The following is a 14,175-nucleotide window of genomic DNA, read 5'->3' on the forward strand; positions in this document are numbered from 1 at the left end:
GTGCCATTCAGCCTGACCACCTGAGTTCAGTCCCTGGAACCTATATAGAAAGAACAGACTCCTGAAATTTGTCTCCCAACCTCTGCATGAGCACCCTCACATCCACATAAATAATCAAATAAATAAATGTAAGAATTGTTCATCCATGAAAGATATAAAGTAGAATATAGGTGTGTGTGAGAGTGTGTGTGTGTGAGGGAGGGAGGGAGGGAGGGAGGGAGAGAGGAAGGGAGTGTGTGCGTGGGGACACTCGGCTTGTTGTTGGTGACTTCCCCCTTCCCTCCACCCCTCCCCTCCCCTGCTGCCGCTGCTGCAGTGGCCACTCCCTGGGCCCTAGGAAATGAGCAATAACGATAACATTGAGGTAGAGAGCAACGCTGACAAATGGGCTCACCATAATGCACTGGAACGAAAACATAGGGACCACATCAAAGACAGATTTCACAGTTTGCGGGACTCGGTCCCATCACTCCAAGGAGAGAAGGCATCCCGGGCCCAAATCTTAGACAAGGCAACAAAGTATATCCCGTATATGCGAAGGAAAAAACCACACGCACCAGCATTCTCAAGCAGCAGAATGCTCTTCCGGAGCGGCAAGTCCGTGCACAGGAGAAAGCAAGGTCAAGTGCCCAACTGCAGACCAACTACCCCTCCTCAGACAACAGCCTCTACACCAACGCCAAGGGCGGCACCATCTCTGCCTTCGATGGGGGTTCAGACTCCAGCTCAGAGCCCGAGCCTGAAAAGCCCCAGAGCAGGAAGAAACTCCGGATGGAGGCCAGCTAAGCCTTGCGGGGCAGGCCAGCAATAAAAACTGTGTCTCCACCGCCTGGTCCTCTCAGTTCATCGTTAGAACTCGCAAACCATTGACAGACTCTTTAGTTTCCTCTCTATTGTTATTTTTGCATAGACGCTCTTGGACAACAGCTCTCATCCCCTCCCTGTGTCCACTATTTTTAAATGTGTTCCCTTCAGGGGTTCCGGTCCCCACCAGAAATTTTAAACCAAAACACCCTAACTTGGAAGCTCTTTCTGTGGAGGACAGACAGCTGGCCAGACCTCTGAGTATATAGTGCGTTGCCCACCCCACCCCCCAACTCCTCTGCCTTCAGAGCGTGTGCCTGGAGGGCATCTGCCGTGCTAGGCCCCTTCCAGTCCTCTCACCTTTGTTTGGTGGAATTTGGCAAGATGACCAGATTGGAGTAATCAGAATTAACTCTCTCCTCTGTACGGATTGGTTTTTGGAAACGCTATCTATCGCTCCTGTTGAAAGACCAGATTCTTGAAGAAGTTTGTGGTGAAAAGGAAAAGCAGGGACAGATTTGCAGAATCCTTGGCATGTTTCACGCTTCAGTTGTTTAAGCTGGCAGAGCCAGCCTTTCAGAAGGCCACGTGACACTGGTATGTATAGGAGACAGCAGCAGGAGTAGTAGGGGTGGTTATGTATGGGCAGGACAGGGAGGGAGGGAGTCGTAGGAGGGGTAGAGGTTTTGTATTAAGGACCAGTGATGATGTTTTGATATTTATTTCCTGCTGCTGAAATTTGAATCTGAATGAAATGCCCCTATTTCTGATGATGTCGATACTGTAAAGCGACAGATTCATAAAGTAATGATCAAATCTTCATTTCTTTCTGTGTGTATTTCTAAGAAATAGAGCCAATTATTTTGTATGTAAATATCAAGAGCGACTTACCTGGTACTAAACCCACAGCCCACTACAGCCTCCCTCCCTCCTTGCCTCCAGTCCTGGAACTTGTCGCCACTGTGTGATCCAGCCCTGGCTCTGGCTGTGGTCAACAGAGCCCAGTGAAGGGTTTCATGTCTTTAGGCTTCATTTCTTTGTCTTTTCCTACTCTGTTGCCAGCGTCTGATGATTTCTAGTGTATACTCTGTAGTCTCAGTCGGTATTTGTTTCCATTCCATGGAAATCAAAAGTATGTTGTACATACTGGCCAAGAATTGTCTTGCAAGTTAAGGCTTCCCCCTTTACTATAAGAATATAAATAAAAACTTATTTTATCCTTGAAAAAAGTAGAATAGAGGTTTTTAGTTAACCTATAGTTTGCTCAGGTTAACTAAAACCCTATATTCTACTTTAGGTGGGAAAGAGAGAAAATATAAAATAAATAAATAGGAAGATGGTAGATATGGTCTCAACTGTTTACTTGTATGTGTCTCAGATAGCCCAAATCATCCCAGTCTTCTTGTATACATGCCCTCATATGATCCTTATGCCTTGAGTATAAGGAGCGCCTTTGTCTTAGTTCTAGTGGGATCTAGCAATGGCGATGGGGTGTCACCTCTGTGATTGCTACATACAGTGGTAGCTTCCATTTTGTAAGTGACCTTCCACCACTGACTGTCCCACTTTGTGGCTTTGATGAAGTAAGCTAAGCTGTGAAAAAAATCACATGAATGAGTAAGGGGCAGCTGATTCTGACGACATGTAGGGAAGTGAATGCCACCACATCAGTTTGAAGACTACTTCACATTTGAACCTCAGATAATCCCCCATTTCTACTTGACACTTTCATCAAAACCTGGGATATTCTGAAACAGAGGCCCCAGCCAAACTGTGACTGAACTCCTGACCCATGGGATCAGTGAACTAACAAATTTATGTTGTGGTAATATCTTCAGCAACAGGTCACCAATAAAATGTTAAGTATAAAGGATTTCAACATTATCATCAGAGTAAGTTATAAAAAAAAGAACAAGACCCAAATACATGTGACTTTTAAGAAACCTACCTTAAATATAAGTATATAAACAGGTTATTTTTTAATGGGGAAATATATTCTATTGATTTTCATTATTGAGAAAGAAGGAAAGGTTCCTATATTTTACTGTAACAGAAAGCAGATGCTGTTGAGAACAGTGTTAATAGTAGTAGAGAAATTTGTTTCATAGTTAAACTCAGCAAGATCTGACAGTCACAGAGTTCTATGAATCTAACTGTAGAATTGTAACATTAATTAAAAGCTAACAGAAGTATAAAGAGAAACCAGAAAAATCCATAATTATACCCAGAGTTTTCCAACCCTTCTCAGTACTTTAAAGACTAAAAGAAAAACCAATAATGATGTAGATGAGTTGAAAAATGCCATCAAAAAAAATTGATGTACTGAGTATCTATGGAACACTTCAAAAATGCAAAATATACAAGCTTCTCAAGTGAACAGAGACATATCAAAAAGAATTGGTCCATGGGGTTTTATAGAAAGGAGATAGGCTAAGCGCTTCCTTCATTCCTCGTGTGCTAGATGCTTGCTCTGGAAAGGGAGATCTGGAAGGGGAGAGAAGGGAGATCTGGAAGGGGAGGGGAAGGAGAGGAGGAAGGGAGAGAACTCATATATGCCACATTGAATCTGTGGAAGTCATAATATTTTCTGGCATAAGCTTTCTGGGCTCCAGGGATTAAACTGGGGTCACCAGGTGTACTGGCTGGCTTTGTGTGTTAACTTGACACAAGCGAGAGTCATCAGAAAAGAGGGAGCCTCAAGAGCCAGATGAGATGCAGCTGTAAGGCATTTTTTCAGTTAGTGATCGATGGAGGAGGCCCCAGCCTATGGTGGGTGGTACCATTCCTGGACTGGTGGTCCTGGGTTCTCTGAGAAGGTTGGCTGAGCAAGCCAGTAAACAGCTCCTCTCTATGGCCTCTGCATCAACTCTTGCCTCCAGGTTCCTGCCCTGTTTGAGTTCCCGTCCTGACTTTCTTCAGTGGTGAACAGCGATGCTGAAGTGTAAGCCAAATAAACCCTTTCCTCCCCAACTTGCTTTTTGGTTCTGGTGTTTGTCTCAGCAATGGAAAGACACCAGGCTTGCACAGAAAGTCCATTTAGTCTGTAACTATAGTGCACTGTGGGCCTGGACTAAGGACGCACAAATCAGATTGTCACCAAAACGATTGCGTTCCAGGTTTCCTTGTTTCAAGAACTCCATATGCTCACCTGCTACTCCGTTCCATCAGTTCCTTCCCACGTTCAACAGGGAAGGGGCACAGCTCAGCCTGCCCGGGAAGGTAAGACGGTGCTGACTCACTTTCTTTGCTCACCCTGCCTGAAACTGATGCAACCTGCCTACAATACTGAATCAACGATTAGCTGTAAAACAAAAGCTGCCCCTGATTAGATGACTCCCACACAGAATCATTGAGAGTGAGCAAGGAAGAAAACCCAACAAAAGAAAATGGGATTTTATGTGCGGTTGCCTTAGAATGTCCTTGGGTATTTGCAGAGCCTGGTTTGGGGGTGATAGTTCCATGAACAAACTATGAAGATTCGAAAAACCCTTCCATTTATTAAAATTCACTTTGGTGCTTATTACTGTTGGGCATTTGTTTTAATTAGTTACTAAGTTCAGTCCTCAAAGTCCAGGAAAAGTTGGAAGGAGAAACCTGACTTCACAAACTTGTCCTGTGGCTTATGCGCGCGCGCGAACACGCACACACATGTTCATGCACACAGGTACACATTCTCTTACATACACATACACTAATAACAAAAAGATTTCAAATGAAGTATCTTGAGGTTGTTTCCAGAGAGGTACTGAGGAAGGGGGAAACGCCCTACATGTGGTCAACACCATCCCGTGGGCTGGGGCTAGAACTGGTTAAGAGGAGGACACACTGGCATTCTCTGCTTTCTGGCTGGCCCCATTGTCCAAGTTTCTCCTGCCTCCCTAGCTTTCTCATTGTGATGGGCTACAGTCATCTACATTGTAAGGCAAAACAACCCTTCCTTTCGGAAGTTGCTTTTTGCTGGACATCTGGTCCCAGAGAGGAGAAAGGTAACTAGCATGCTGTTCTTGGTTATATTCTTCAGACTGGTTGGCTAAACTGTCTTAAGAAGTAAGAGAAATGTCTCAGGTGACAAACTCAGCACTACCAGAAGTCAGGCCCGAAATGACATATAAATACATATAAATACGGATGAGGGCTCAGCCAGCCTTTGCATCAAGGTTCCTCTCCATAGGCCCCAGTAAAGCAGCTGGGAGAGCAAAGCTGCTTGCCTCTGAGCCAGGCAGCCTGAGTTCAATCCCCAGGAGCAGCAAGGCGAAAGGAGAGAAACATTTCTGGCAGCTTGTCTTCTGAGCTCTCCACATGTACCATGGTGTGCATCAGCCCCCACCCACACACGAAAAGAACAAAAAATAATGTAAAGATTTCTCTCCAAGGTGAGTTCCACAGCTCGTTGAAACAATGGCTTCAATTGCTATTGTCAGGAAGCTTGATTTTGTCCTATTTAGGCTTACTTTTATATTAGCTCATTTTATGGGTTTTTTTTTCTTTTTTTGTTTTCTAATGAGAGAGAACAAGAAAGGGTGTGGATTTGGGTGGGAGGGGAGGTAGGGAGGGTTTGGGAGGAATTGGGGGGGTGGGAAACCATAATCAGAATATATTGTATAAAGAAACTCTTTTCAATAACAATGACAAAATACAAAAAGAGAATTTATCAAGAAGCTTGAAGCTAATATCTTTACAATAGCAAGATTGCAGGGGCACCCAAGGAGGACATGATAAAGACTTACAGCTAAATGTGAGATCGCAGTTTTACTGTGAATACAAATTTGTTAGGCATTTTCTGTGTTCTTATGTCTAGAAATAAACAAATCTCTGAGATTTATAGATGGGTGCTTAATATATTTTGATGTATCAGATGCAAAGAGCATGTGTACTGAAGCCCCCCCCCCCAGCCGTGTTCCTAGGCCGCAGTCACTCATTTTTGGCTAACACGTGTCAGCAAGGTAATGCTAAACCTTTAGGACCGTTTTAGTACCTTTGGTATCTTAAATGACCGCAAGGGCAATCCATTTTAAATGGAGGAGTCACCTGGAGCTGCACCAGGCTTCTTTGTCCTCAGTTGTTTGAGTTGCCTGTGTGGCTGGATATTAATGAGTTCTTCCTGCAGTCCAGACCTCTCTTTGGTTTGGTCAAGGATCCATTCGTTTTTAGCCCAAGCTCGTTGTTTGGTCCCTTTTTTATTTATTTGGGGTATTTGTTCATTTGAGTGTATTTGTTTGCTAACATCTGATCTTTCTGTTCTGCTGCTCCTATAGCATCTAACTGTGTGATGTTTCTGACTGTTCTCTTGTTCGCTGTAACCTTGCCCTTTTAGTTTAAAAAACTTTACAAGCCCCTGATCATAAAGATGCCAAAGATAACAGGCACATGTTCCCCAAAGCCCAACAGGGGAGAGGTGTCGTGTTGGGGGAACTCCCCAGGATGTGAAATGGCCTCAGAGGGAGCCCAAAACAACATCCATCATTCCTGGGTTGCTCAGCCGGGAAGATATCCGGAATGGGAACGACCTTGGTTCCCTTCCTGGTCCTGTAAATGTGAGGTATAAACCTGAGATGCAGTGGGAAGAACCGACCTTGGGGCAAGAATGAAGGAGTTCGTCTCACGAGGCGTACATGAATCTAATCTGAAACACTGATACAACAGAAGCTTGAAATTAGAGGGGAAAAGGGAAAGTTTAGAAATGGGGAACAGAAATTCAAGGAAGAAGGAAATATTTAGAGAAAAAAAAACAACATTTGATACTCCAGCTGCTTGTGTTTTCCATAATCATAGTACTACCATATGTATGGTTGGCAAGGACAGACAGACAAAGGGACAAGTGACTCAGAGACAGCACAGGCTTTATTATTAGCCCAGGAGTGGTCTCTTGGATCACTCCTGAGCAGAAAAGGGAAGGGAAAGGTAACTGAAAATTTTCCTTTTGGGTCTATATATAGTCCAACGTCCTAGGAGTTGGTAGGTTAAAAACTGTCAGGCTGTTGAGAAACCTTTCTCATGGACAGCCACTTACTGAGGGTTGATAGGGCAAGAATTTAGAAAAACAAGTTACCTAGAGAATTGTCATTGTTTGGCTAAAATGGAGTTTTTAAAAATGATCTGACCATAACTAACACAATGCACTGTTATTTTAAAAATTATAAATGTTCTCAAATTAGTTTGTTTGCTTGTTTTCACACATCAGAGGTCCTGGCAATAAAACTAACAATGGAAAATGGAAAGCTGGAGAGATGGCTTAGCAGTTAGTGCATGCTGCTCTTCCCTAGGACTCAGGTTCACTTATCAGTACGGATGTCAGGAGACTCACATCCACCTGTCGCTCCAGCTCCAGGAAATCCGATGCCTTCTTCTGGTCTCTGAGGGTACCTACACTCATAGCCACTTAGCCACTCCCCAACCCACCCATATGCATAATTAAAAATAGGTCCCTTTAAGATACAAACTCATGCCTTTAATCCCAGCACTCAGGAGGCCGAGGCAGGTGGATCTCTGTGAGTTCGAGGCCAGCCTGGTCTACAAGAGTTAGTTCCAGAATAAGCTCTAAAAACTACAGCGAAACCCTGTCTCAAAAACCCCAGAGAGAGAGAGAGAGAGAAAGACAAGCTCTGAGCCAGGCAGTGGTGGTGCAAGCCTTTAATCCCAGCACTCAGGAGGCAGAGGCAGGCGGATCTCTGTGAATTGGCCAGCCTGGTCTATAAGAACTAGTTCCAGGACAGGTAGGGTTGTTACACAGAGAAACCCTGTGTTGAAAACACAAAAACAAAAACCGAAAAACTAAAGAGAGAGAGAAAGACGTTCCTACCATTCCCACTCTCTTCCTCCTCCTGCTCTTCTCAAGAGACAAGCAGGTTTCTGCCTCTCACTCACCCTCCCTTTCTCTTCCCTACCTCATTCCCTCACTCTGTATGGCATGTTTGTCTCTCGTGGGCCATGAGGCCTCTGGCTCTCACCCACCAAGGTCCTCCTCCCCCAGAGTCATTACAACTTTAATCATAAGTTCCAACATCTAAGAGAAAAGAATATAAGTGCCTGTTCATTTGCTAGACGTGTGAGCACATCTTTAATTTCAGCACAAGAGAGGCAGCTGCATGTTGATCTGTGAGTTTGAGGTTAGCCTGATCCACATAGTGAATTTCAGGACAGCCAGGGCTACGCAGTGAGACCCTATCTCAGGGGGGAAAGGAAAATAAATTTAAAACAGTTTTTAATACATCAAAAATAAGAGGGATTTTATCAGTAATGAATACTTAAAAATTAGAGGTCTTGTCAAATCTGAAGCATCTTTTTCCAACTCCTTGTTATTGGCTCTCCTCACCACTTCCTTCTTCTTATTCATCCTCTTTTTTTTATTGTCTTCTCTAGTAATCCCAAGTGGAACAAACTTGTGCACCAAAAGAAAAGATTCGTCGGTGTGATCTTTTCAAAGATAGAGCCTAGAGGAAGAACGGATCTGTACCCCTTGTGGGAAAACTGAGCCCAAAACTTTGATTATGGGACTTCCTATGTTATACAAGGGTCCTTTGGGATGTGCTGAAGAATTTCAAATCACCTTATTTCCCTAAAAACAGGATTTTTGACTCTTATTAGAGAGTGTCTCCCTCTCAGGTGGTTAGTTCTTAAGACCAACATTTGTATAAAAAGATTAATTTTCCTTTTTTCTTTTCTTTCTTTTTTTGCAATTTTGTCCTTCATTGGGTCCCTCTTGCATCTCAAACACATGGAAATGTAGACTTTTTTTCTCCTTTATGCACCAAGACTGCTCTCTGGAGTGGTGTAGATGTGCTATGTGTTCCTTCGGTGTGTGCTCGTAACTGTTGATCTCACACCATTGCTTCTGTCTCATTTCTGTCTGTCTGTAAACCTGTGTCTATAATTTGATATTCTTGTTTGAGTCTGTCATATAAAGGTCTGTGACTCAGTCTATTTGGCATGGGAAGTTTTGTTTTTAATTCATCTTAAGGCTTGGGTAGAAAGCACTGGATTTCCTCGGGGCATCTTCAGATACATATGCCATTATCCTTTGTTCTAACTCACCTGTTGCTCCCACCACCCCCCTTCATGCTTCCTTTTCCCCTCAAGCTGGTTACCTTCTGTGGTGGTTGGAATGAGAAATGGCCTCCACACCCTTGTGTATTTGAACATTTTAACCACAACTGGTGACATTGTTTGAAGAGATTATGGGACTTTTGGGAGGTGGAGCTTTGATGGAGGAAGTACATCCCTGGGGTTAGGCTTTGAGGGTGGACAGAGTCACCCCATTTCTTTTTTTTCTTTTTTCTTTTCTTTTTTTTTTTTTTTTTTTGGTTTTTCGAGACAGGGTTTCTCTGCAGCTTTTTTTAGAGCCTGTCCTGGAACTAGCTCTTGTAGACCAGGCTGGCCTCGAACTCACAGAGATCCGCCTGCCTCTGCCTCCCGAGTGCTGGGATTAAAGGCGTGCGCCACCACCGCCTGGCTAGAGTCACCCCATTTCTTATTCACTTTCTCAGCTTTGTGTGTATGATTGAGATGTGATGTCCCAGCTTCTTGCTCTGGCTTCCTGCTGCTGTGCATTCTTCACCATTATGAACTACCCCTTCTGGAACCATAAGCCTAAATAAGATATCCCTTCTGGAGGTTGCTGTTGGTCATAGTGTTTTAGTACAGAAAGAGAAAAGGAACTAATACACTTTTTTTTCTTTCCTTTATTTTTTTCAAGACAGGGTTTCTCTGTAGCTTCAGAGCCTGTTCTAGAACCAGCTCTTGTAGATCAGGATGTCTTGAACTCTTAGAGATCCGCCTGCCTCTGCCTCCTGAGTGCTGGGATTAAAGGTGTGCGCCACCACCGCCCGGCACTAATGCCTTTTCTTTAGCCAGAAGTCCCTACTTCTGCTTTTGTGTCACATGCATTCTACTGCACTCTTATCCCCGTGCCTTAATATCGCTTATTCCCCTTCCGTGATCCCCTTTCTAGGTTCTCCCCCCCCCCCTCTCTCTCACACACACACACTTTTAAACCTACTTTCTGCATATGACAGAAAACATACAGTGTTTCTCTGAGTCTGGCTTGGTTTACTCAATATAATGACTTCAGTTCTATCCATTTTTCTGTAACTATCATGATGATCTTGTACATTTAAATAATATTTCATTATGTATGTGTATATGAACCATATATTGTGTATCCATTTATCTGTTGGTGACAGTCTAGGCTAGTTCCATTTCTTTTTTGGCTATTGTAGATTGTGTGCGAATAAACAGGTACGTACCTCTGTAGTGAATTGACTTAGAGTCCTTTGGGTATATGCCCACGATGACGGTGGTCAATCTGGATGTTTTTTTTTCCTTTATGGTAATAAAAACAAATGAACAACAAAAAAAGATTGTCCAAAAGAAAAATATTTTAAAATCCAAGCAGTAATGAAGTTTACTTAAGAATGAAAATCTCAATAACAAATAAGCAGACAATCTTAATTCACTCTATTATGACTTTAGATTCATGCTCCTTATCAAATTGCTTTAAATCCTTTTTGCACATGTCATCTTATTCTACCAGTATATATGCTTTTCTACGTTACCTTTACAGATCCATTATGTAGTATCTTTATGCGATCAAGTCACCATCAGAAGAACTTGACTCGGATTGCCTAACAGGTGAGCAAGTGCTCACGCAAACCTAGTCCAAATCCCTTTAATTCATAGCACTTATACAAATCTAACAAGTCACTTGGAATTTAAAGTAGAAATATCTAGGTCAGGACTGTAAAGATGTTTTTCCTTTTGTTATTGTTCCCTAGTTAAGATACATATTAGTTACTTTACTCTTGCTGTGAGAAAATACCATGACCAAAAGCAAATTAGGAAGGAGAGAATGTATTTGGAATTCAGGATCCAGAGGGAGAGTCTGTAAGTGGCAGAGAGGCATAGCAGCAGGTGACCAGAGCAGGAAGTTCAGAGCTCGTAAGTTCAGCTCCAGTCAGGAAACAGAGAAAGCAGACTGGAAGTGGGGGAAGGCTACAGACTCTCAAAGCCCACACACCGTATGTACTTCCTCCAACACAGGTGTATCTCACCGTGACGTCTCCAAATAGTGTCACCACATAGGGACTAAGTGTTCAAATACCTGAGTCTATGGGGGACAGTCTCATTCAAACCAGCATAAAGTATACTGTCCATACTCTCTGGGCTTCTTCTGTATACCTTCTTGACCCTTCATTAAAATATAATTATTTTATTTTTTAATGAATTTTTTTTCCAAATTTAGAATGTTGTGAAACAAGAAACAAACTGGGAACCATCAAGTATGAAGAAGTTACAAGTTTAGAATATATACTCTTTTGGTGAAGAAAGTTAAAGATAGAAGGAAATATTTTTAGAGGAGAAAGAAAATTATATGATAAAATACAATTTGTCTTAAAGTAAAAGATTTATCCAAAGTGCAAAAGGAAAGATTAGGACAAAAAAAAGTTTATAATATGTCATAAATACTTAACTAAAAAATAAAACTTAAAGATAATATATGATTGAATTTGCTATAGTGAAAGGTTATTACAATATCCATTAGAGCAGTGGTTCTCAACCTCCCTAATGCTGCGACCCTTTAATACTCTTCCTCATGTTGTGGTGACCCCAACCATAAAACTATTTTCACTGCTACTTTGTGCTGTAATTTTGCTACTGATAGGAAACCCAATGTAAAAATCTGTGTTTTCCAGTGGTCTTAGGTGGCCGCTATGAAAAGACTGTAAGTTCCACAAAGAGATTATGACCCACAGATTAAGAATCACTGCTCTACGTCCAAACTGAGTGTACTTACTCTACCCAGCAACAACATTTTAAATTTACATACACAAATGGCTTAGAAAACAAGGGCTTTATGTATTATCCCTCTATTGAATGGGACATTGCAAACTTGGAATTAGATTTTATCCACATTTCTCTGCACTGGATACAAATATGCCTGAACATTTTTTTCTGCCTTTCCTTTGGGAGAAAACCCACCACCTTAATAGTATGAAAAATCCTATTAATGTGCATCATTCCAACTTGAGACATTCCTGCTAATTACACGGTGATTGTGGCTTTTACTTTACTGGGCAAATATTTAATATCTGCTTATTTAGCTGGGTCTATTGTATAGACTTTTCACTTTGCGTATGATTTTTCAAGTCTCTAGACTGGTGGTTCAATGAACAGATGACGCTATGAAGAAATCAGTTCTCAAAGTTGACTAACACTTCTCACATTTTTAGCCAAAAATATAGCTACTAGTTCTCCTATGTCTAATATTGATGATATTTGCAAAATATCAAGTATCTGCTTATAAAATAATTACTGGATGCTATGAAAATAGAGAAAGAATTGCATAAGTCCTTTGCTAAAGGGAGGTGTTATACACCATTATAATACTTTAAAAACTAATAGCTAGGATGGAGAGATGGCTCAGCAGTTAAGGGCACTTGCTGCCATGTGGTGGTTTGAATGACAATGACTGCCATAGGCTCATATGTTTGAATACTTGGTCCCCAGGTGAGGGAACTGTTTGGGAAGGATTAGGAGTCTTGTTAGAAAATCTATGTTACTGGGAGGTAGGCTTTGAGGTTTCAAAAGACCTGTACCATTCCCGGTGTGCTCTCTGCCTCCTACACATCATTTGACATATACACAGCTCTCAGCCGTTCCCACTGCCATGCCTTGATCTGCCACCATGGACTCTGACTTTATGGAACCATAAGCCCAATTAAATATTTATGTTTCCTTGGTCATGGTGTTTTATCACAGCAATTGAAAAGTAAGTGATGTAGGAGGGTCATCTGTCTATGTGTTACTTTCATTGGTTAAATAAAGAGACTGCCTTGGCTTTTTGATAGAGCAGGTGGAGTAGACTGAACAGAATGCTGGGAGAATGAAAGTGGAGTCAGGCAGACGCCATGAAGCTCCAGCCCAAGATGGACATAGGTTAGAATCTTCCTGGTAAGCCACAACCCGGTGGTGATGCACAGATTACTGGATATGGGTTAAAGAAAGATGCGAGAGTTAGCCAAGAAGAGGCTAGATATAATGGGCCAGGCAGTGTTTAAATGAATACAGTTTCTGTGTTATTATTTCTGAGCTAACCGTGTGGGAACCAGGCAGGACAAAAAGCAGACCTGCTTGCCTCATCACTACAAGTAAGTAATATACTGTTCTTCCAGAGGACCCTAGTTTGTTCCTGGCACTCAGATGGCAGCTACTAATTGTGCACAACTCCAGTTCCATGGTATCCAATGCCCTGTTTTTGCCTCTGTGAGTACTGCATGTATATTGTTCATAGAAATCCATGAAGGCAGGACACTAATACACATAAAATAATAATAAATACATGTTTAAAAGATGAAAAGGTCATAACTGAAAATTCAGAATCATCTGTCAGGATTTTTCCACAGTGTACTAAAGAAAAGCGGTAACTAAATGAATGAGATAACTAAATGAATGAGTCCTAAAACCAATGATCTTGTGAATGGAAAAAGACTCCACATCTAAGCTTCAGTAACGTTCACTCTATTCTGTACTTCCTCCTGTCCTACAAAACCTATGACAGATCCTTCTGAGGATGCATCTATGTGTTCTTCGGCAAAATTGTGAACCACCTCAGGAGGGAAACTATAACTTCAGTTCCAGGGACTCTGGTGCCCTCTTCAGACTTCCATGAGCACCTGCACACATGTGAGTATACACACAGATGTAGACATATGTACATGCTCAAATAAAAAATTAAAATGTTACGTTACTAATTTTCAACCACAACAATAAGCAAAAACCCTGTTACCAAACTCAAAATTCCTTTAATATTTCTACAAATTTTTGTGCTTTTAAAAACATATTTCTTAATTTTTTTGAGTTTTCAAAGCAGGGTTTCTCCGTGTAACCCTGGCTGGAACTCACTTTGTAGACCAGGCTGGTCTCGAGCTCACAGAGATCCATCTGTTACAGATCTCTAACTCACAGAGGCCTGTCTCTGTCTCCTGAGTGCTGGGATTAAAGGTGTCCTCTACCACCACCCAGCTTCTCTTTATATTTATAACTTTTAAAAACAGATTTTTTAAAAATTTTCCACAATATAGTTTCTGAAAGCAGAAAAATAATGCCAGTTTTTGCTTTTGGCAAAAACTATAAGCAAAGTTAAGATTATTGTGTCATTTTTATTAATTGTATTTTTGTTATGATTTTTTGCATACATAGACTTACAACTTTATTTGTCTTCACTGCCTTAATTAAAAAGTCTCTCATTGATCAGTATAATTTAGATAAAAACTTTACTTTTTAGACTGACACCACAAAGACCCATTGAAAATCTTCCCAAAGAACTCCATTTTAGGAGGACCTCCATCATCTACATCCAAATTCTTAAAGCAAAAC

General features: G+C 41.6%; 1 protein-coding gene across 1 annotated transcript; it reads left to right on the plus strand.

Annotated features, from left to right (window-relative positions):
- Nucleotides 1-340: 340 nt before the first annotated feature.
- On the plus strand, nucleotides 341-786 carry LOC119805389 (protein max-like). Its single transcript, XM_038317343.1, is given in 3 exon segments — nucleotides 341-541; nucleotides 543-562; nucleotides 564-786. Coding segments are annotated over 3 exon segments (444 nt in total).
- The last annotated feature ends 13,389 nt before the right edge of the window (nucleotides 787-14,175 follow it).

Source organism: Arvicola amphibius, chromosome X, assembly GCF_903992535.2.
Source record: "Arvicola amphibius chromosome X, mArvAmp1.2, whole genome shotgun sequence".
Classification (NCBI taxonomy): domain Eukaryota; kingdom Metazoa; phylum Chordata; class Mammalia; order Rodentia; family Cricetidae; genus Arvicola; species Arvicola amphibius.